The 22,943-nt window shown below is 37.5% G+C and overlaps 1 protein-coding gene across 1 annotated transcript in view; it reads right to left on the bottom strand.

Moving 5' to 3' along the window:
* Positions 1-5,668: 5,668 nt before the first annotated feature.
* FDX1 (ferredoxin 1) overlaps positions 5,669-22,943 on the bottom strand; it is a 30,016-nt gene continuing 12,741 nt past the window's right edge. Inside the window, exons 3-4 of the mRNA XM_046684481.1 lie at positions 11,366-11,495; positions 5,669-6,452 (exon numbers count right to left, since the gene is read on the bottom strand). Of these exons, the coding sequence (XP_046540437.1) occupies positions 6,338-6,452; positions 11,366-11,495 (245 nt within the window). The 3' untranslated portion in view covers positions 5,669-6,337. The remainder of the gene's footprint in view (positions 6,453-11,365; positions 11,496-22,943) is intronic.

Raw genomic sequence — 22,943 nt, 5'->3', positions numbered from 1 at the left:
CAAGACGAAACATTCATGAGGAGGTATAGCCAGACTGAAGTGGTCGTTGTATAATTTTCTATAAATTATAAAGAAAGGACTCTTGGGGCTGGCCTGGTTGCATAGTGGTTAAGTTCAGCATGCTCCACTTTGGCGGCTCAGGTTCAGACCTACACCACTCGTTGGCAGCCATGTTGTGGCAGCAACCCACATACAAAATAGAGGAAGACTGGCACAGATGTTAGGACTCTCATACAAATATATAGTGAGTAAAGATTTATTTACTCATTAATGAGGGGACCAGTAGAATGACAAAGTTGGTTCAAAGAACATGAGAAATACATAAACAAACACATGCACACACAGTGGGAAAAAAGAATGCTGTAGTAAGACTGCCAAGATAGATACAAAACTGGATAATGTCCTACAAGGCACAAAAACCATAACTCCTGGAGTTACCTTTTCCACCAAACAGAAATCCTTTGCAACCTATCAATCTTCTCTCAGTTATTTCACATCTAAGTTTAGAGGGATTGGGTCCTAATCAATAGTAAGTACTAAGGCAAAGCTACCTCCCCTGGAGCAGGGGTCAGCAAACTTTTTCTGTACAGGGCCAGAGAGCAAATATTTAGGTGTTATAGGCCCTTTGGTCTCTGTCACGACTACTCAACTCTGCTGCTGTCATATGAAAGCCATAGGCAACAAGTAATGAATGAGCATGGCTGTGTTCCCATAAAACCTTCTGTACATAAAACAGGTGGTAGACTTCATCTGACCCACAGGACATGGTTTGCCAACCCCTCTGCCCTAGAACATCAGATGATCCTTGGGTGGCCCAGTCAGACAATCCTCTAAGCACAACTTTGAAAAGACCTGCAGTAATCTTTTTGCTTTATCTCCAAGTTTTAGCTAACTTTTAAAACAGTACCCAGGTCTTCAAGTGATAAATCCCATGGTTTTCCCCTACTACATAAGAGAGCTTACTTTGCTGTCTCTCTGAGGCTCACTCAGTTTTTGGACTTCAGTTAAGAAACAAAATAAGACTCTATTAAAGAAAGAGCATTAAAACAAAACTGCTAAGAAGAATGTTTCTCAATACTTCTCAGTCTTTGGCTTGCTTGGTTTGGGAAAATACTCTGTGAACTACTTATGCCTCTGCCTTGTGGAATCCTCATCAGGACTAATGGGAAGCCTAATGCTGATGAAAAATTGCTGAGGGCCACCAGAAGAACATGACGTCAGACACTTCCAACGTGGAAGAGCAACCACTTGGAGGCATGGTCATGATGACGTCACATGATTCAAGGAGATGGAGTCCACGTACCACCAATAGGAGCTCAGCACTCATACTTCAAGAACCAATGACCTACAAGCTGTAAGACCAGCAGAGTGACCTGCATTCAGCTCACGCAAAAGCTGTTTCATCCAAGATATGTTAAAAAAAGGTGACTAGTTGAACACAATCCTTTTCAATAGAGTAGGAAACACCTGATCCCTCAAAAGAAAAAAAAAAAACCACACCATTCCTAGGTATCCTGACTCCTGTTAAGTTAAAATGCAGGCTCTGGGTACAAGCCTAGATTGAGTTCTTGTCATCTCATCCATAACAGGTGACTGCCACAGAGCAAAATCCTAGAAGCATATTCCTTATAAGACCAGGTTTTAATTGAGGTATTTACTGTGTACCTACTGTGGGCTAAATACCATAATAGACACTGCAGTCACAAAGGTGAACACAAACCAGTCATTCTCAAAAGCTCAGTCAATGAGAGGAAATATGCAGTTAAGTGCTAACTGTGCTATCCATGTAATAAGTGCTGTATAATGCCATTCGGAGTAAATGCTCCAAAGGGCAGTCTGGGGCAGTGTACTGGGACAGATGAGGGAGCAACAGACTACTGGGGTAAATCAAGCTGAGGGTTGATGGTTTCAGAAATGGCTAGGAGACAAGGGGAGCCAGAAAGGCACAATGGCTCTGCATAATTCTATGATATTACCTCCAAATCAAGTCTAAAAATTAAATGACAAATAATACAGCCTGATAAAATAAGCAAATGGGAGTCAAAAGGCAAGAGGACTAAGATGCTGATTAGATGATTTCTTGCTAACAGTCGTTGCAGAAGTGATGCCTCCTCACTCTAAAGCTCCTTCTCGTCACCTTCTCTCCTAAGTTACTTCTGGTAGATTTGAATTATCTTTTAACTCTCCATTTCTGTTCTATTATAGCTGCATTTATTGGCATCTGCAAGTGATCTTGCCTTCCTCCTGACAGCTGGTTTTCTAACTTTTCAGTTTCTAGAAACTTATAAACAGAAGAAAATCTGATAAAATAACTTGATATTGTGTGATGTGTTGACACATTACAGGAATCCTGTTGTTGCTTAACCAAGATCATATTTCTATTCTTAAATACTCCTCTAATAGGAACCAAAGTTTATACGTAATATTTGAATGTCTTTGAATGGTTTACTCTTAGGATAAAGTTTCATATACCATTTTCACAAATGTCCATATAACACATTATTTATATTTTTTAATTAATAGAGTGATAAGTTATCCTATAAGAAAGCAAGCCATCTAACAAATTCTGATCCAAAATGTGATTTAACACAAAATTTCAGGTAGTTTAAGGGAAGGAAAAGCAATGAAAAGAGTTATAAAAAGGAAAAAAAAAGGGGCCGGCCCCGTGGCCGAGTGGTTAAGTTCATGCTCCGCTTCAGCAGCCCAGAGTTTCACGGGTTCGGATCCTGGGTGTGGACATGGCACTGCTCATCAGGCCATGCTGAGGTGCATCCCACACAGTGCAGCCAGAGGACCTACAACTAGCATATACAACTATGTACTGGGGGGCTTTGGGGAGAAAAAGAAAAAAAAGAAGATTGACAACAGATGTTAGCTCAGGTGCCAATCTTAAAAAAAAAAAAAAAGGAGAAAGAGATGGGAAAACATATAATCTAAGTTTCCCTTAGAAAACAATTTTTCAAGTGAAATGTAATTGTTCTAATAAATGCTTAATGATCATTATAGAAACCACATAGATCACCATGTGGTACTTAATTAGTTATAAAGAAAATAGGAACAGTGTCTGTTGAAACAAAAATTAGACACTATTTTCACAGTGAAAGTTAGGCAAAAGGTCTTGGAAATTCTTAGAACGGTTCACTTAAAAAACTAACTCAGTAGTTCTGAATTACTTATGTAATTACAGGCTGGTTTTATCCGTGAAAATCAAATACAGTATTAAGTACTAGTACGTAACCAACAATTATATATATACTAAAGGAAGATGCCTTTCTTGAAGACAAAATGACAGAGAAATACAAACTAAAACTACACAGCATTGAAAGGGAACCCACCATTATTCCCTTTGATTTAAATCAACTGTAAGAAAACTCTTGGGAGTTATAAAACAAACGAACCTTTATAATAGAAAATACACAAGAATCTTTCAAAATTCAATACAAGAGTAAAATCTAGCCCCTCTTAAAAAGTTTAGAACACTGTTAGTTAAATTTTCACAGGCAATAAAGGGCTAGTAAAATAACCTGAAAATAATGGTTACTGTGGTGGCTTTGCAAAACATGTCTGCAAACTCCTCGACACCCCTCCGGTTCAAATGATGGGCCACACTTAGTGAGTCACTTCTAATGAAAAGAACAGGCAGAAGTGATACTGTGTGACTTCCATGATTAGGTCATAAAAAGGGTCCTGGCGTGCAAGCTCTCAGAGTGCTGGCTCTTAGAACCCAGTACCATGTTGTAAGGAAGCCCAGGCTACAAGGAAAGGCCACATGTGGGTGTTCCAGTCAATAGCCTCTAAGAGACCCCAGCTGACACCAGTATCAACTGGGGAGTCACCTGAGGGAATCACCAGCCTTCAGATGATTCCAACACCTGGCCTTTAAGTCTTCTAGCTTAGGCCCCAGACACTGTGGAACAGGGACGAGCCATCTCTGCTCTGCACTCTGAATTTCTGACCCAGAGAAACTGTCTGAGATAATGAGAGAGGACTGTTGTTTCCAGCCACTAAGCCTTGGGGTAATCTGTTTTGCAGCACGAGATAACTAATGCAATTACTTAGAATGCATTGCATCAAACATGGAAGGTTTTCAAACTGAAAAAATAACCTTTATACAAACCAATTACAGAATATATCCTCCATTTAACACATTCAGTAGGTTTTATTTAAGTAATACAATGAAACTTCATTAATCTAAACTTTTCTAATTTGAAATCTGAGACAACTGACTCTAAGTTTTAGTGTTTAGAGGCTGAGTGTCATCACTGAAGTGGCTCTGGAAGGGGAGTTTAGGGAATGCATGCAAAACACAAGAAGGATGCTGAAGCTAAGAGAACAAACTGTTTGAAGTACTTTCAAAGTACAGCGCTCTCCACACAAAAGGCACTCGACAGTCATTAAATGTCCAACGATCATTAGAAGCCTCGAGTTCCTCCTAATCACTTCTTACATATTCATAAGCTTTATTCTATTTGGCAAATGGGTCAGTTTGGTTCAAGCATATTATTTGTGCATACATATATTTTATCTTTTCCTAATAAAAGGTGAGCTCCTAGGACATTCCTTATCTTGTTCATCTCCGAATTTCTCACTGGACATAAAACAGTGTTGTAGCTCAGACATTTGTACAAATGATCAGACTGCATAGATGTACCTGAAGCTAACTCAAGTGTTTTATAATTCACTTTTCTTCTTTCTACTAATTTGTTCCGCCCTTCTTGATCATTAGTCCAAGTTGGTTGATGTTTTATTGTATTTCCAAGAGCATACTACGTACCCCTTTGTTATCTTTTACCAGTTTACTCATAGTAGAGATACAAATGCAAATATCTGCCATGCATAATTGGTAGTCTGTGTTCCCCAGCCAGGAACATGTCTAAGCAGCAGCCGGGCGGCCACACATGTAAAACGGCTTCCCGTCCTCTGTCACGACACTCCTGCTGCCCTTGTCCGGGCTGGGGGCAGTGTTACTCCATCCAGGTCAAGGCCCTTCCTCTTACTGTGGCGGGGGGCTGGTGGCAAAGATTTGGGACTTTTTTTTTTTAAGAAAAACTACATGTAGGGGCTGGCCCTGTGGCCGAGTGGTTAAGTTCGCGCGCTGCGCTACAGGCGGCCCAGTGTTTCATTGGTTCGAATCCTGGGCGCGGACATGGCACTGCTCATCAAACCACACTGAGGCAGCATCCCACATGCCACAACTAGAAGGACCCACAACAAAGAATATACAACTATGTACTGGGGGGCTTTGGAGAGAAAAAAGGAAAAAATAAAATCTGTAAAAAAAAAAATTGTCACTATAAAAAAAAAAAAGAAAAACTACATGTACACAGAAGAGTTTGATTACCATTAGACTTATATATATAACTTTTTTTAGAAAGGCCTTAATAAAACTACCAGTGACCAAAAAAAAAAAACCCCATTTCCTCATCTCGGGGCCTGTGCACACTGCTGTGCTCACTGCTCACTGTGTGGCTCCGTCCTTGTGGTGGGGACGGCGCCCCCTGCCTGGGCTGTGCAGGGCAGCAGCCCGTTCATATCCTTCTGTGGCTCAGGACAGAGAAAACCTAACCGGTAAGATTTCCATTCCTTTACAGGCAGAGATTTATAAATCAGCATTATTTTTAAAAGATTACAAAGACAGATCATTCTGCTTAGGAAAGAAAAGAATAACAACACCTAATTTTTACTTTATTCCTACAGTTTAGTCAGAACCAAGACAAACTTCTTTGACAATGTTACATTGCCTATGCTCAGATTTACACTTTTCACTGAATCAAAATTGTGAAATATTTATTCATAAGGCAGTAATTGAAATTAAGCAGTTTACTGAGCAATTAGTTTTGTAAATACACATTTAATTACTGCTATAAATAAGATATTCATAATTTCCCCAGTTTCAATCTGCACATAACTTGCAGTAACCAGATGCAGTTTTAGGACAGATCTAATTTGTTGTACGGCCCAACACAAGCCACTGGAGATCTCTGCCTGCACCCACATCTAATAGGGACAATAATATCTTTTTTTAACCTACATTATGGGTAAGTGGGCGTAAGATTTATGTGAAAAAAATTTTGCCAAGGTTGCTAAACAAACATAAGGTAAAATATTAAGGTTTTATCATATTAACTATTTTCTAATATCGATTTTTGTAATTTAATCAAATTAAGACTGCATACTTTCAGAACTATAAAATTCTGTAGTTATACAAGGTAAATTAAAGTAGTAAAGCTAGTCATAACACTAAACCCATTCATCCATGTTCTCATTTAATTACATTAGGAAGTAATAATTATAAAAATAGGTAAAATTTCGTGAAAATATTCCTATTTATTCTAGCTTAGGAGTTCTTGCCCATATCAACGGATTGTCTGGCATCGGCCACAGCTTCAGGTACTCGAACAGTCATATTGTCCATAGACTTTGTCAAACAGACTTGGCAGCCCAAGCGAGATCTGCATAAAAAAGGGGGAGGTATGGTTTAGTATTAAGTATGTGTTACCCACAAGGCAATGCAGCTGTTTAGGACAGTTCCTTACCCAAAGCAGTTAGGGATTCACTTACCTTTTAAATTTCCATTAAGTAGAAAAAGACACATCCACCTCTCAACTAGAGGGACAGAACGTAAACATGAAAAAACAAGAAGGCTGGGATGCCAGAGCTTCATTTAGCCTTTGGTTTCTATTGTCTACTAATTGTTTCAGCAGAACTACTGCCTTCTGGCCAAAGGGATGACAAGCCTTCATCAGAAGGCACAGAGTGGAGAAGAGAACTGAGGTTTTAGCAACGCCAAGAGAATGATTAATCAATTCCCAGATCATTAAAACCATACAGACTATAAAAGAAAGCTACACTTTTTAAAGCCTTTAAAGTAAGAAATTTTGGAATAAACACATAGACATAAGTCAGCAATTATCAGAGGCATTTTTTCCCCATATTTTTAACATCTCTGAAATCAAGATGCATCTGAAAATCGACGGCATCTTACAATCACTGCTACACTGTGAGGTGTCAGTCACGTCAGAGCTGCGAACTTGGTTACAATATTCACTTGTGTGTCTTTTCAACTGAGTCAAGGGAAGTATGTTAATATTACATGTGTTGAATTTAATTATCATTCAAAACATGTCCAAAAAGATTACAAAACAAAAATTAAGAATACAGAATCACAGCAGTGTGTAAATTTGATATTCGTAAAGCAAATATTTGTCTTTGGAAGAATAACTCTAATTCCATTTTCTTTTCTCAGAATTCCTACCCATTTTATTTTATTTATATTTTCCTTTTTTAACAGTGATGTACAAATCTATGTCTAGATTAGTCTAAATAGCTCTTTCAATATGCACAAAATATGTTGTGATAAGACAACTTTGCACCATATTTTAATCAGCAGTGCTTTTTTCTTAGTAGCATGTAAAAATAAATGTTAGTCCTACAATCAAATTATCTTTGATTTGATAGAATGTGATGTGCAGGTCTTGGTTTCATTAACATATTCATCAAGCATGTACTGAGCATCTTGAGGCACAGTACTCAATGTCAGCAGGTGTACAAAGAGAAACTCACTTCAATCCTTACTGAATACCTCTTACATGCTGGGCACCAGGGATGCAATGAGGCAGCAGGGGGTTAGAGCCAAACAGACCAGTGGTCCAGAACCCAGGACAAACATGTCGTGTTCACAGGCAACATTCTTAACCCCACCAAACACTAGTTTCCTAAACTGATCCTAAAGATAGACAATAAGCAGCTTTCTCACAGGACTGCTGTGAGGATTAGTTGCTAATATCACTATTAAGGAGTGAACTTTCAATCAATTAGAAGAGATGAGACATATTTGCAGATAATTAACGTGAGACTACGACAAAGGCCACAGAGAGAGAAAGCCAAGAGGCCTGAGAAGAAAGCACTTATTCCAACCAAGGGAGATGGTATTTACAATGGCCTTTGAAGGATGGGTAGGATCTAATATTTAATAAACAATAAAGGAGAATAGCATTTGAGGCAAAGGTAACAGGGATTCAAGGCATGTTGGTGGCAATATGGGTTTTTAGCTTGGCTGCTGCACAGGGCAGACAGGGACAGGAGAGTGATGGGCTAGGAAGATGGCCAGGCCACAGATGGCTTTGAACACCAACTAAGGAGTTTGGGCTTTAATTGGCAAGCAATGTGGGACCACTGGGAAGTTTCTGAGTAAGAGAATAAGTACAACTATAGGAAATACTGATTGCAGATACAAAAAAATCCCCTTCTATATATAATTCCTATTTGTTGAATTAGAAACAGCCATAAGACTTCATTATGCATTAAGCTCTGTCTGCAAGACAGAAAATGTGGCAAGCCAATTTAGACAAATTCATTGGACCATGGTGAGCCCTAGAGATACTGTTTGTTACTCTTGGTGTTCATATAAAAAATAAGTAAGATCATGCTAGTCTTCAAGGAACCTCTAATTTAGTACGAGAAACAGAGATAGAACTACCAGTGAAACAGGGCAGAATACATAAGCGTAGTAACAGAACAAGAAGTGTGTTTTGGGAACATGGGTGGGGTGGCACTGAGAGCCCTTGCTGGCTCTGTGACCCTAGAAGGTAAGGCAGGGTACCCTGTGGCTGTTTTCTCATTCTCCTACTTCCTCGACCTCCTTCAAGGTCTCTGCCTCTAAGGTCTGCTCAGTGTAGAAAGTGTCTTAAACCTCTAGAGAAGGAGACAGACAGCAAGTCTTCCTTGATTTCACTATTAGTCCCACAAAATTCTCACACTTGTACAAACATTGAAGCTATTTTTTCCAGTCACCCTTGCCATACACACCAGAAATATACTGGGTGTTGTGTTTACTTCTGAGGTTTGGTTTTCAATTCAGAGAAGCAACTTGAAAAAGCAAAAAATCAAGAGCCTTGGGCCCAACAGAACTGATTCAAATCAGGGCTCTGTTATTCTCTTAGCAGTACAGCTTTGAGCAAACCTCTAGTAACTAAACCTTGTTTTCCCACTTACAAAATGGTGATAAAACTGCCTAACCCTGAGGGTTAGAAATGACCTTTGTTAAGTGCCTGGGCATTATAGTAAGAATCCGGCATATAAATTGATATTATTATAGTTATAATGCTAACAACACCATTTAATGAATGCTTTCTCCACCAGACTCTGTTCTAAGAGATTCCCATATCTTGATTCATTGACTCCATACAACAACTCTATGGCATAGGTACTATTATTACCCTTATCTTACAAACACAGAAAATGAGGCCTCTGTAAATTATCCATGGGAACTGGGGTCAGGGAGCAATAAGAACATCAAATTTAGATTCACAGGTAATTCCTAAATCTCTTTATGAACCGTCAACTCCATAAATAGCTGGTGATGCCCTAGTGTGAATCAGACACTGAAGGGACAATGATGAAGTTAAGACATGGTCCCTGGTCCAATGCGAAAACGAAGACAAGCAACCAGTACAAGTGCCATAGGAGCCCAGGTACCATCAGTTCATCAATATCAAGGTTAAGCACCTCTTCAAATAAACATTAAAATGATGGTGTTTTATCTTAAAAATTAAAGATATTTACATAGCATTTAACTTAAAATAAATATAGGAACTAAAAGACTGAATTTCCTTGTCTCTTTGTTTTGGAACTATACGGTACCCTAGAAACAGTTTACATGCAGTTATTAGCTTTAAACAAAATTATTTTCATTCCAAATATGTCAAAGTGTTTTATAAATGCTACCTGTGAAAAGCATTATACTTTTTCCCCACAAAGCATTTCTACTAAAATTCTGTGTACTTAAGAATATTAGCTATAAAATTGCTAGAGAAGCTATTCCTTGCTCTCCATTATCTAGTTCTAAAACTTCTGAATTTTACTATCAAAGTTCTTGGCTAGTTCATATTTACAATAGGTCTTTTGTATCTTTTTACATTTGTGTAGCTCTCTTTTTTTGCTAAGGAAGATCAGCCCTGAGCCAACATCTGTGCCCATCTTCCTCCACTTTATATGTGGGTCACTGCATCAGGTCTGCACCTAGGATCCAAACCCACGACCTGGGCTGCCACAGCAGAGTGCCCTGAACTTAACCACTAATGCCATAGGGCCAGCCCGCTCTCTCTTTCCTCTTACTTTTTCTTTTCACTTAGAATATTATCTGTTACACACACCTAGAAATTTTACCTGCATAAAAGGGTAAGGAGTTAGCTCTGATTCCCCCCCTCCCCGTTAAGAGAAACAATTCTCAGAATCAAATTAATAGAATCACTAAGTATATTCTTTGTGTTCTCCTTTAGAAAAAAAGGAGATGTTGATAGAGAATGTGGGACCTGAAGATGTGAGGAGGGACAGGTAGATGGCAGCCATAATCTGCTTTACTTTGGAGTCTAAAGACATACTATTTTCCCAGTTTCTCTTTCCAGGGTATCAGTCTCACCTCCACCAAGAAGGAAATTTTCAAACTACAAAAGGAACAAAATGATTTTTCACCTCTACATGAATACTAATGACCTAAAAATCTTTGTGAGGATTAGATGAGACAGTTTATGTTAAGGGTCTAAAAAAAACATGGTTACACAAAACACATGAAATAAAGCTATTATTATTATTACTATTACTTTTAGTTTTCTAAAAACTATTTTTCATTAGGGTTACCAAATTACAGCTATACACCAAAGCCAATCTTAACTAAGTCCTCATTATCTTGCCCTTTGAAACAGTAAATCAACTAGCTACCTTCCCTAACTCCAACCAAAAGACTAGATGATTTTAAAAAATAAGGTATCACTTGATATCATTTGCTACTATGAATCTTACCACTTTTAAGAGTAATTTTACCTATTAATTAATAACAAGAATAAATCTGATTCATTTACTTTAATGTACACTTAGAAACAGAACTATTCATTTTAACATAATTACTATTACATATTACGTTTCTTTAAAAATTCTGTTCTCTTAAGTAGGTGAAACTTTCCATTATAATTTCATTCAATTATCAGATCTTCCCTTCAGGAATACCATAAAAAGCATTAAATTTAATTGCAACTCATTAAATTGTGATAAATATTAATCCCCAAAATAAAAATAGACTAAAGAAAATTTATTAGGATCTAGAACTTACACTTCCAATATTTCCAAATAATTTTTTTTTACTTTTGTAAAAAGGCAAGTTTCATAAGAGCTAGACTTTGTAATAGTGGAATATTAGAATAGTGGAAACAGAGAACTATCACATATTTGCGACTCACACCTCGTGACTATTACCTATCTACACTGGGAGAACACTGTTACACGCATGGGTCTGGTCTTGTGTAGAGATGAACTAATAAAACCTTTATCTTCCCAGATTAGTACAACTGAAGTGGTCCTAAAATCTTACCTGTCTGTCAGTCCAAATGCCAGATCAAGCATGTCATTCTCCTCATCAGTGATTGCTTCTAACTTCTCAAATACGTGGTCTTCAAAGATGAGGTGACAGGTAGAGCAAGCCAAGGTTCCCTCACACGCACCTACAAAAGCAGCAAACGCTGAACATACCCCCTCCACATGAAGCACAACTCCAACCTGGTCTGAATTAAAGTCAATTATTTCTAAATTTGAGAGTCAGCATTAGCATACACAAATGGTAAGACTTGATTTCTGAATAACAATAAGAATTAGGAACAACTAATTCTAGTTGTTCAACTAGACAACTAGGACTCCCCTCTGAAGCACAATTTGAAATCACTTTCATATATTACTTCAAAAAGGTTCTGGGCTAGGTGCTAATAAAGGGAAACCCCAAAATACACACTCCTAATATCAAAGAGTTTAAAGTTAATAAACTGACACACACATACATATAAAAATGTATATATTTTTAAACTTATATAAAATAATTTATATAATTGCTATGCAAGTTATTTACCTTTTCCTGGAGAGCTCAACACAATTTATGAAGCCTTGTGGCATACAAGAGGAATTAGAGAGCAACCAAACCTACGTGTAAATTGTTAAATATTCTTCCCTCTCAATCTCTCTTTGTACTCAGGACAGAATCAAATAAGTCACTTTAACAGTCACGTGGGTCTTAAATAATGAGCAAAGAATACTTCTATCCCACTTTTCTTGAAGCCACTAATTTAACAGCTATTTATTGAGTGTCTGTTATATGCCAGAGACTGCAACCAGGGAACTGGAAAGCCACCTAGTCCAACCAAACCATGACTCAAACTGCTCTACAGCATCCTTTTCCCAGGAGTTAGCCAGTCTTTGCTTGAAAACCTCCTGGGACATCCATTCCACATAAGCCAGCCAATTCTGCATTTGGCTTCTATTGAGCTAAAGTCTGTCATTCTGTAACTTCCACCTACTGGTCCAATTCTATCCCGTAGACTTGAATCCTCCTTCTTTCCCCCCTCCCAGCTTTACTGAAGTATAACTGACCAACAAAACTGTAAAATATTTAAAGTGTTCATCACGATGATTTGATATACATATGTATTGTGAAAGGATTCCTTTCATGTAGTTAATTAACACATCCATATCCATCACCTCACATATTTGTCTTTTTTTTTTTTTAGAGTCTCTTAGAAAATGTCAATTACACAACACAGTGTTATCAATTATAGTCACCATGTGACACATTAGATCTTCAGTTCTTATTCATCTTACAGCTCAAAGTTTGCATCTTTTTACCAGTCTCTAGTTCTCTCACTCCCCAGCCCCTGTCAACCACTTTTCTCCTCTCTGTTTCTATGAGTTTGACTGCTTATTTAGTAAATCTTTCTGAACAACAGGTTCTCATATACTTAAGGTGATTATTCCTTCTCCAGGCTGAGTATACCCAGGTCCGACAAATTTTTCTTACGTAATAACACAGTTCTAAATCCTTTCCCTCATTCTGGTTGGGTTTTTCCTAAAGTACACATCCAGAGGAGGATCTGACAAATCAGAATTGTGCAGAATTAGGTTCTGGTTAGATTCTACCTTAAAAACAGTTACACTCATTTGTTTTTTAATAATAATTTTTAAGGCCATTACCCAAGTTTCAAAGATTATAGAGTCCTAGCAGTAACTTCAGTTTGATTTCAATTTTCTTTTGGTCAATAAACACCACATAAAATATATAACAGAACTACTAGCAATAACTAGCAACCGTCTCAATTTTCCTCTGAATAAATGAATCATTTTAACAAGAGTTGTTCCCTCATAATTTAAACATTTGTTATTTGTATTTTACTGTCTAAAAATATCAAAAGAAAAGAGAGCCTTCCTTAAATGTTCATTTTTATTAAATCCAATTCAAAGCGGTAACAAGATTAAGGAGAGCGAGACCAGACAGTGAAACAGACAGTGAAACAGAGGAGTTACGAGCAGGGGCTACGGAGCTCAACTCCCTGGTTCAACCCCAGCTCCGCTTTGTCCCGACAGCATCACCCTGGGCTACTGCACCCTCCACGCTTCAGGGCCTCGAAAGTCAGCGCACCAACCTCGCCCGGCAGTGTAAGAATTACATACCAGTGTACTCAACATATGTACTTGCAACCATGGCTGGCAGATAGTAAGTACTACATAAGTGTTGGTAATTATTATTATGATTTGGAAGTTATAAGAAATCTTAAAGTCAGTCAAATTTCTTTTTATAAACATAAGAATTAAACCCAAGAAGTTAAATTAATAGACTAAGGTCATATTACTAGTTAGAAATAAGTTATACCTTCAGCTAAGTTTCTCACTGTTGAAGAGACAACCAGTTCCTGCTCGAAAATCTAAGTCACTTTACTTAAATATTAAATATATATATAAACATATATACACACATGCCAATTGGTTATTTGAACAAGTAGCTTACTTTTATATTTTGTGTAAATTTGAAACATTTCACACAAAAAGGTAAATGGATATATTTTCTGAAAAAGAAGGAGCTTCCTCTGCTAAAAAAATATATATATATGAAGTTTGAAAACTCCTATAGTAAAAGAATTGGTGTAGCATGACCGTGAGGTCAGGACTCCAGGCTCTGGATGGACCTACCACAGGCTCTGCTGTGTCCTGGACAAGGCCCTCAGGGCCCTCAGTTTTCTCTCATCTGAATAATGAGAGAATGAGGTAATCTCTAAGGGCCTGCTGGCTCGAGTGACTCCACAAAGAAGCATTACTGTTCTTACTGGATCTGTTCACTAGTATTCAACACATACATACTTATCTTGCTTTCTATTTTGATCTCATCAACACCCCTCCTCTCCCAGATCCAGCCCCTGGAGAGACAGTGGTTGTGAACCTCCGCTACAGGTGATGGGAAGCTGCTGAAGGCTTTTGAGCATGTTTTATTCCGGATAGATCTCTCTGGTGGCTGTGTGTAAAAGATGGATTTGAGATGAACAAGACAGAAGCAAAAGCCATGCGATTTCCCCAAGGGGGAGGGGAAAAAGAGGGAAGGAAGGATGAGAAGCCAAGAGAGCCAGGGAGAGACCTCACCGAGAAAAGGAGTCAAAATAAGAATGTCCCAGATGGTAGACAGAGAACCAGGAAAGTGCAATGTCAGAAAAGCCCAGGGAAGAAGAGTGCACATACAATATGGTCTCAATCCCCTGGGAATGGAGAGAAAAGTTCATATGCCAATAAATCCCTCTGGAAAAATTTAGGACATTCCTTCTTCTACGACCTGGTCAGTCGAAACAAAGAGTTACCAGTGACGTTCCAGCTCTTCAAATGGCTTAAACTCTCTCTTCCCTAGGAAACTTCAACTCTTCTAACTTTCTCTTAAAGGCTTTATTTTCATTCTCTAATCATTTTCATGGTTCTTCTCAGGAAGCTTGCCAACTGTTTGCCAACATCTTGCTTAAGTTGCCAAGCTCAGAGCTGAAGAGAGTATTCTAATAAAATTTGACAAATTTTGAGTATATACAGAAGATTAACTTTTGGTTCCTACATGCTAAGTTCCTATTATACATTTTAGTCCTACATTTATTCTTTAGATAAATGCACCACATTCATGATTCTTCCTTACTTTATGGTCCCCTTCAAACTTTTTCTGCCACAAGCTGTCAACAGCTATGCTCTTCTTATTCTTTCCACTAGGAAGAAACTCAATATAAGAGAAACTTTAAGACTCAGAATGAAATGAAAGCCTAAGATGGCTAACACTGAATTAGAGAAACATAATGATCACACTGTGGTACAAGAATGACTATAGAAAAAATCTGCAGTAGAGATTCACAAAACCCCAAGGACAGCACTTATTAGAAGAAATAGTCAATCTTGCAAAATTCCAAAACAAGAAAACAATCTGATCAGTTTTTTGGAGTTTTTTTTTTTTTAGATTTAACCTATCTGTTCTATACAAATAGGAAGAATTTTAGCCAATAGTGAAGACATGTCTCTGAAAGAGGTATTTAGGAGGAAAAAAGATTTTCTAAAAAGAGCCTAAAACTGTAAGAAGAAAAAGAGGCTATTTCAGAAAAAAGTTGTTCCTTTTTTGTTCTTTTTTCATCTCATAAAAAATTATTGATTTCATGATGGCTATTTCCTCTAATTTATTAGTTTCCTGGTCTTACAGTTAAAGGCAGTCCCCTATCAATAAGCACCTGACTTTCGTCTTTTTGGAATACAGTTCTATGAATTTTAACACATGTATAAGCCTGTAACCACTACCACAACCAGGATACAGAAGTTTCATCACCCCAAAAATCCCCTTGTGGAGTCACATTCTCCCCAATCCCTAACCCCTGGCAACCACTGATGTGTTCGCCATCCCATAGTTTAGTCGTTTCCAGAATGTCATGTAATTACAATCATAAAACATTTTGGGATTGGCTTCTTTTACTCAGCACAATGCCTCTGAGATTCATCCACTTTGTTGTTTATACACAATTCCTTCCTTTTTACTGCTGAGTATTCCATTTTATGGATGTACCACAGTTTGTTTCTAGTAGATATGTAGCAATATCACATTGTGATTTGCATTTCTCCAAAAATTAAAGATGTTGGATATCTTTCCTCCTTTCTCTTTTGGATTTCCATCATTTTTTTTCCAAAGCCACTTGGGAGAATGGCATCATCATTCATCTCTTGCATCACTAGGAGAAAGCTCTACATGGCACAGAATTGTGCATACGTATAAATTCAGATCCTGCTGCCCTTGAATATCTTTTTATGTGCTTATTTACCATCTCTATATTCTCTTGGGTGAAGTGGCTTTCGTCCATTTTTTAATTGAGTTCTTTGTTTTCTTATTGAGTTTTAAGAGGTCCTTACATATTAAGGACAAAAGTCCTTTTTTGGATATGTGATTTTCAAGTATTTTCTCCCAATCTGTAGCTTGTCTTTCTATTCTCTTAGCAGTCATTGGCAGAGCAAAAGTTTTAAATTTTGATTAAGTACAGTTTCTAATTTTTTTTCTTTTATAGATCGTGTTTTTAGCATTCTGTCTAAGAACTCTTTGTCCCAGGTCCCAAAGATTTTCTCCTATGCTTTCTTTTAGAAGTTGAATGGTTTTAAGTTTTACATTTAGCGCTAAATCAATTTTTAGTTAATTTTTATATACAGTGTGAAGTTTAGGTTGAGATTACTTTTTTTTTCCATATGGATGTCCAATTGTTTCACCATTATACCCTTTGTTGAAAAGGTTATCCTTTCTTTATTAATTGCCTTTGTACCTTGGAAATAGCCAAGAGATGGAAACAATTCAAATATCCATCAAATGATGAATGAGTACACAAAATGTGGTATATCCATAAAATGGAAGATTAATATTATTTAGCCATAAAAAGAAATGAAGTACTGAGACATGCTATAACATGCATGAACCTTGAAAATATTATACTAAATGGAAAAAGCCAGTCACAAAAGACCACATATTATACGATTCTATTTATATGTAGTATCCACAATAGGCAAATCTATAGATATAAAAAGCAGGTAAGTGGTTGCTTATGGGTAGAGAAATGGGGAGTTGAGGAGTAATAGCTGACAGGTACTGAATTTCTTTTTGGAGTGACAAAAATGTCTCAAAACTAATGTGGTGATCACAGCAGCAAGATGGCCAAATAAGACATCCCTTAATCATATCTCCCCCTCAACAACAATTTGGCATCCATCCACAGACAAAAGTGCCTTTGTGGGAGCTGTGGGACCCAGGCAGCAGACTGAAACTCCAGTGCAGTCCAAGGGTGAGGAGAGCCATTTTGAGAAGATTCTGCCCAAAGAGGCCCATTCCTCTCTCGCCTCATCCAGAGTACTGAGTTTTCAGCTCAAGGACAGAAGAGCAGTGAGTGGCTGGGAGATCAGCAGCCAGGATTCAAAATATATCAAAAGGATGTGGATCCTACTAACCGTCTCATGAACTCCAGTGGGAGACCCACCAACGAGCCACTGGGAATGCCTCAGCCACAGATTCACCCAGCTGGCCCGAAGGCACCCCTAGCATTCTATGCGTCCCGCCCATACATCCCCCTGACCCTGTGGTCAACTCCCTGTGCACGCTCCCAACAGTGACAAGAGAGAGTTTACGCAGACAGCTAATGAGCATGTGGTGAAAGCCAGCCCAAATCTGCAGGCCTGGGAGAGACTGCCCTTGGAAAAGTAAAAGGGAGCTTGTCAGTACACAAGCTGGTTCTGTAGAATCAGAAGTGAACAAGGTTAAGAATTAATTAGTCATGCGCCGCACAACAATGTTTCAGTCAACAATGGGCCACATATACAACGGTGGTCCCATAAGATTAGTACCATACAGTCTAGGTGTGTAGTAGGCTGTACCATCTAGCTTTGTGTAAGTACACTCTATGATGTTCACACAACAGTAAAATCACCTAACAATGCATTTCTTAGAACGTATCCCCATCGTTGAGTGACACATGACTGTACATAAAGCAGTCAACTCATCAAGAAGATATAACTATCATAAATATATATGCACCCAACATGAGAGCACCCAAATATATTAAGCAAACACTAACATCTAAAGGGAAAAATAGAAAACAATACAGTAATAATAGTAAGGGACTTTAATACCTCAATTTCAACAATGGATATCGATCATCCAAGCAGAAAATCAACAGGGAAACACTGGACTTTAACTATGCTTTAGATCAAATGGACCTAAGAGACATGTACAGAAATTCCACCCAACAGCAGCAGAATACACATTCCTCTCAAGTACATACTGAACATTCTCCAGAACAGATCATACGTTAGGTTACAAAACAAGTCCTAAAAATTTAAGACTGAAATTACACCAAGTATCTTTTCCAACCACAATGGTATGAAACCAGAAATCAAAACAGGAAGAAAATGGGAAAATTCACAAATATGTGGAAATTAAATAATACATTCAATCAAAAGGAAAATCAAAAAAATGGATCCTGGGAGTGGACCTACATACCACTTATCAGGCCACACTGTGGCAGTGTCCCATATACAAAATAGAGGAAGACTGGCACAGATGTTAGCTCAGGGACAATCTTCCTCAAGCAAAAAGAGGGAGTTTGGCAACAGATGTTAGCTCAGGGCCAATCTTTCTCACCTGAAAAAAAAACAGACCTAGCATATGATCCAGCAATCCCATTTCTAGGTATGTATACAAAGGAAACGAAATCATTATCTCAGAGATATCTGTAACCCCATGTTCATTGCAGCATTATTCACAACAGCCATGACATTGATGTATTGAACAGCCATGACATTGTAGACAGTGTGTGTCTACAAAAGAATGAGTAAGATGTGGTATTCATCTACAATGGAATACTATTCAGCATTACAAAAGAAGGAAATCCTGGCACTTGTGAAATATGGATTGGCCTTGAAGGGATTATGCTAAATGAAACAAGGCAGAAAAAGATAAATACAGCATAATCTCACTTTTATGTAGAATCCAAAAAAGTCAAACTCATAGACACAGAGAGTAGAATGGGGGGGCAGGGCTGGGAGCTGGGGGCAATGGGGAGAACTTGGTCAAAGGGTACAAACTTTCAGCTGCAAGATGAAAAAGTCTGATGATCTAACATAAAACACGGTGACTGTAGTTAACAATACTATACTATACACTTGAAATTTGCTAAGAGTGTAGATCTTAAATGTTCTTGCCACACACAAAAAAAGACAATTATGTGACGTGATGGAGGTGTTAACTAACCCTATTGTGGTAATCATTTCACAATAGATATGTATAGCAAATCATCATGCTGTACACCTTAAACTTACACAATACTACTTGTCAATTATAGCTCAATAAAGCTAGAAACAAAATAGAATAAAACTGATTATGGTGATGGTTGCACAACTCTGAATATACTAAAAAAAAACCCATATTTTAAATGGGTAAATTGTATGGTATGTGAATTATATCTCAATAAAGCTATATGCAAAAAAAAACCAACTGGACATGTTTTTATGAATCTATTGCTGAACTTGTTATTCTGTTTCATTGATCTATATGTCTATCCCTTTGCCAATATTACACTGTCTTAATTACTTTGGATCACAGTAAGTTTTATGATCTGTACTGTACTTCTTTCAACTTTATTCTTCTCTTCTAAAACTGTTTGGCCATTCTAGTTTCTTCACTTTTCCATAAAAAGTTTAGAATCAGCTTGTCTATATCTACAAAAAATCTTGGCTGAGATTTTAATGAGAATTGTACTAAATCCATATATCAATGAGGAGAACTGACATCTTTACTATGTTAAGTCCTCCAATTCATATGAACACAGCATGTCTCTCCATTACTTAGGTCTTTACTTCCTTTCATCACTTTTATAATTTTCAGGATATAGATCCTTACGTATTCTGTTAGATTTAAACCGAAAAATTTCATTTTGGGGAGCTAATATAAATGTTCTTTTAAAAAATTTTTTGGTTCCCAATTGTTCATTGCTAGCATATGGAAATATAATTGATTTTTGTGTGTTGACTTTGTACCCCAGGGTCTTGCTAAACTCAGTAGTTCTAAGATTTTTTGCAGATTCCTTGTGATTTTCTATGTAAACGCTCATTGTCTAACAATAGACAGTTTTATTTCTTCCTTTTCAATCTGTACACCTTTTAATTTCTTTCTTTTTCTTTTTTCTTTTTGTGTCTTCATACATAGGCTAAGACTCTCAGTATGATGTTAAACTGGAGTGGTGAGAGTAGACATCCTTGCCTTGTCCCTGTCTTACGGGAAAGGCATTCCATCTTTCACTACTAAGCATGATATTAGCTGTAGGTTTTCTGTAGATGCCTTTTATCAGGATCTGATTTTTCACAACCAGAGCTGATTGGGCACTGCCTACCTATTTTCAGTTAAAACATGGGAGCTGCCACAACTCTATACCCGCTCTGACACAGAGATCACATCTTTAATGACCATCCCTGTAGCGCCCAACTCCACTGGAGCCACAACCCAAACTGCCATCAGCTATGGGCAGGTACAGTAGACGACATTCCTATTGTGGCTCATCATCTAACTCTTTAGCATCACAGAATTCCCAGGCTCCTATCCACCATGAAATTGTCGGCCTTGAAAATAAGCAGTACATGCATTCCCTCTACCGGAACGGGGTGCAAAGTGTAGAAAGGAGTCCCGACAGTGTGTTTGGGGCGGGGGGGGCGGTGCATAGCAACAGTAGTAGGTAGGTCCAGGGAGTTAAGGTGTTCTTGATCCGGCATTAGAAGTTATAAGCTGAAATGCATCTTCCTGCTGGTGTGTGTGTATTGAAAGTGCAAAAGTTATGTGACTTATGCTTATATACAGCCCCAGAGCAATATTGGTGGCTGTCAGCTTGTAGAGTCTTTATCAGTGATTGGTTACATAAAAGTAAATTAATGGGAAAAATGTGTATATGTGTGTGTGTGTATACATATGTATGGATAGATGTGTATCTGTATATATTTACTTATATATATAGATACACATATACATGTAAGCATAAAGTGATCACATTTTATGAGGGATGTATTCTCAAGGATTTTGAAAACTGTTGCAGTCTCACAATTCAAGAGTTATTTTCTCAATGAAATAAAATGTAAAGTAGGGAGATGGTTCTTATAGTTCATCAATGTATAATTCTCATATTATATTTGTTTTAAAATATACTTAGGTACACAAACATTTGAAACAAAACTTTTTACATTACTATGTGCCCCTTTCAAATAATCAAAATTACTCCATGCTTTAGCACAGATGACAATGGAACTTAGGGACACATTCCAGTAAAGCTGATATTAGCTCCTGGTGCCAGCATTTTATCCATTATACAACAATTTTCATCAACTTAAAGGTATGTACACTTTAGTGCTGCTTTAATTTTGGCAGCATTCTAGCTAAGGATTCAGAGTTTTCTCCTAAATTAACAGTAACACGTACCATGACAGGTTTTTGGCTTTCTTCATAGCATTTTATCACATCTAACTTCTGTTCCAAAATAACTCATTTTCAGACGTATTTTTCAGCATTAGCACTTAATGAATGTTTGGATAAAACTGTTACGGGCTTTAAAAATGATATTAGATTACAACCACAGTTTAAAACAGCATTACAGTCAACAAAAATCACACCTTCAGATGTCTGTAACCAGCACAGTTCACATGACACTGACAAAGGATGGCAGGTATTTGTTTATCAGCTAAAGTGGCACCATGATAGCGGCTGTAACAAATGCAAAATTTACAATTCACACAGCCTGCCAGCTTGAAATTACGGGATTCCTGACAAAAGTTTTGGTTTCCACAGTATTTCTGATTTGCTAGAGTAAGAGCCTTAATATTGTTAACCTGCACAATTTCAAATTTGCATAATTTAAAAATTACATTAAGAATAAGTAAGCCATAGTTATTGGCTAATTTCAAGGTTGGTGATGAATAAAACTTCTCTGGACTGAGGGTTGTTTTAAAAACAAAACTAATGATATTAAGCTTTTGCACAAATGCTCAGAAATTCTGCCATAAAATTAATTCCCAGAGAAAGCTGGATATCGGCAGATTATTGCTCCTTTCCTTTCACGTAACTTGAGAGTTTGCCAACAGGAAAAGATCGTTTCGTGTGTGTGTGTGTGGGTTTATTTTATATTAAGATCGTTTTGTAGATCTATGATGACGCGACAAGACATACTGCCCGCCCCCTACCTCACCCCTTTCCCAAACAAAAATCCAGACAACAGCCGTGTGGGAATATTATATATAAAGAATGTGAACTATATAAAAATATAAAATCTAATTTTCTATGATCTAGCATAGCCAGAAACACATTATATCAATAAGGAGTCAATAAACATGAGGAATAAATATAGATTTATATGAACATTATCAGAATCTCCCAATTTGAATAATTTCCCTCAAAACATACATAAGGAAACAGGTAATACAAAAGAAAAAATAGTCTGAGATAATAAACTAAGTAAATTTGATCAGAGAGGTGTAACTGCCCCCTAGTGACAGAATATTACGATACACTCTGAAAACAAAGATCATCCAAAATCTCTATATATTAATATAAGTTGAAAATAAGAATGCTTATAAATTTGTGTTGCTTCCAAAATTTACAATTGTCCCTTTTTACTCATTTATTCATTCATTACTTCACTTCATAAACAATGAGGACTAAAACAGGAATGATTTTATCCTTCATCTCAGTCTCTTGGAAGAAAGATGCACAAGTAAACAAAGAAATACATACTTAACAGATTGTGACAAATGCTACGAAAGAAATGAACAGGATGCTGTGATGGAGAATAATGGGTTCAGGGTAAAGAGAGAAACCCTTTTCTGGATTGGGTGGTTGGGCAAAGCCTCACTAAGGAAGTAACATACAAACTGAGACCAGACAGATGAAAATCCTGTATTCTGGAGAGGGAGAGAGCGAAGGGTTCCAGGCAGAAAAAAATGTAAAGTGCATACAAAGTCTCAAAGGTAAAAATTCTGGGTGAGTTCAGCTCTTGAGAAAAGGCCACTATGGCCAAAGTGAGAGAAAGAACGATGAGAAATGGGGCAGGGGAAGAAAG

The sequence above is a fragment of the Equus quagga genome, chromosome 14 (genome assembly GCF_021613505.1).
Source record: "Equus quagga isolate Etosha38 chromosome 14, UCLA_HA_Equagga_1.0, whole genome shotgun sequence".
Taxonomy (NCBI): Eukaryota; Metazoa; Chordata; class Mammalia; order Perissodactyla; family Equidae; genus Equus; species Equus quagga.
The sequence above is the reverse complement of the archived record's forward strand: the minus strand, read 5'-3'. Positions and strand labels throughout refer to the sequence as shown.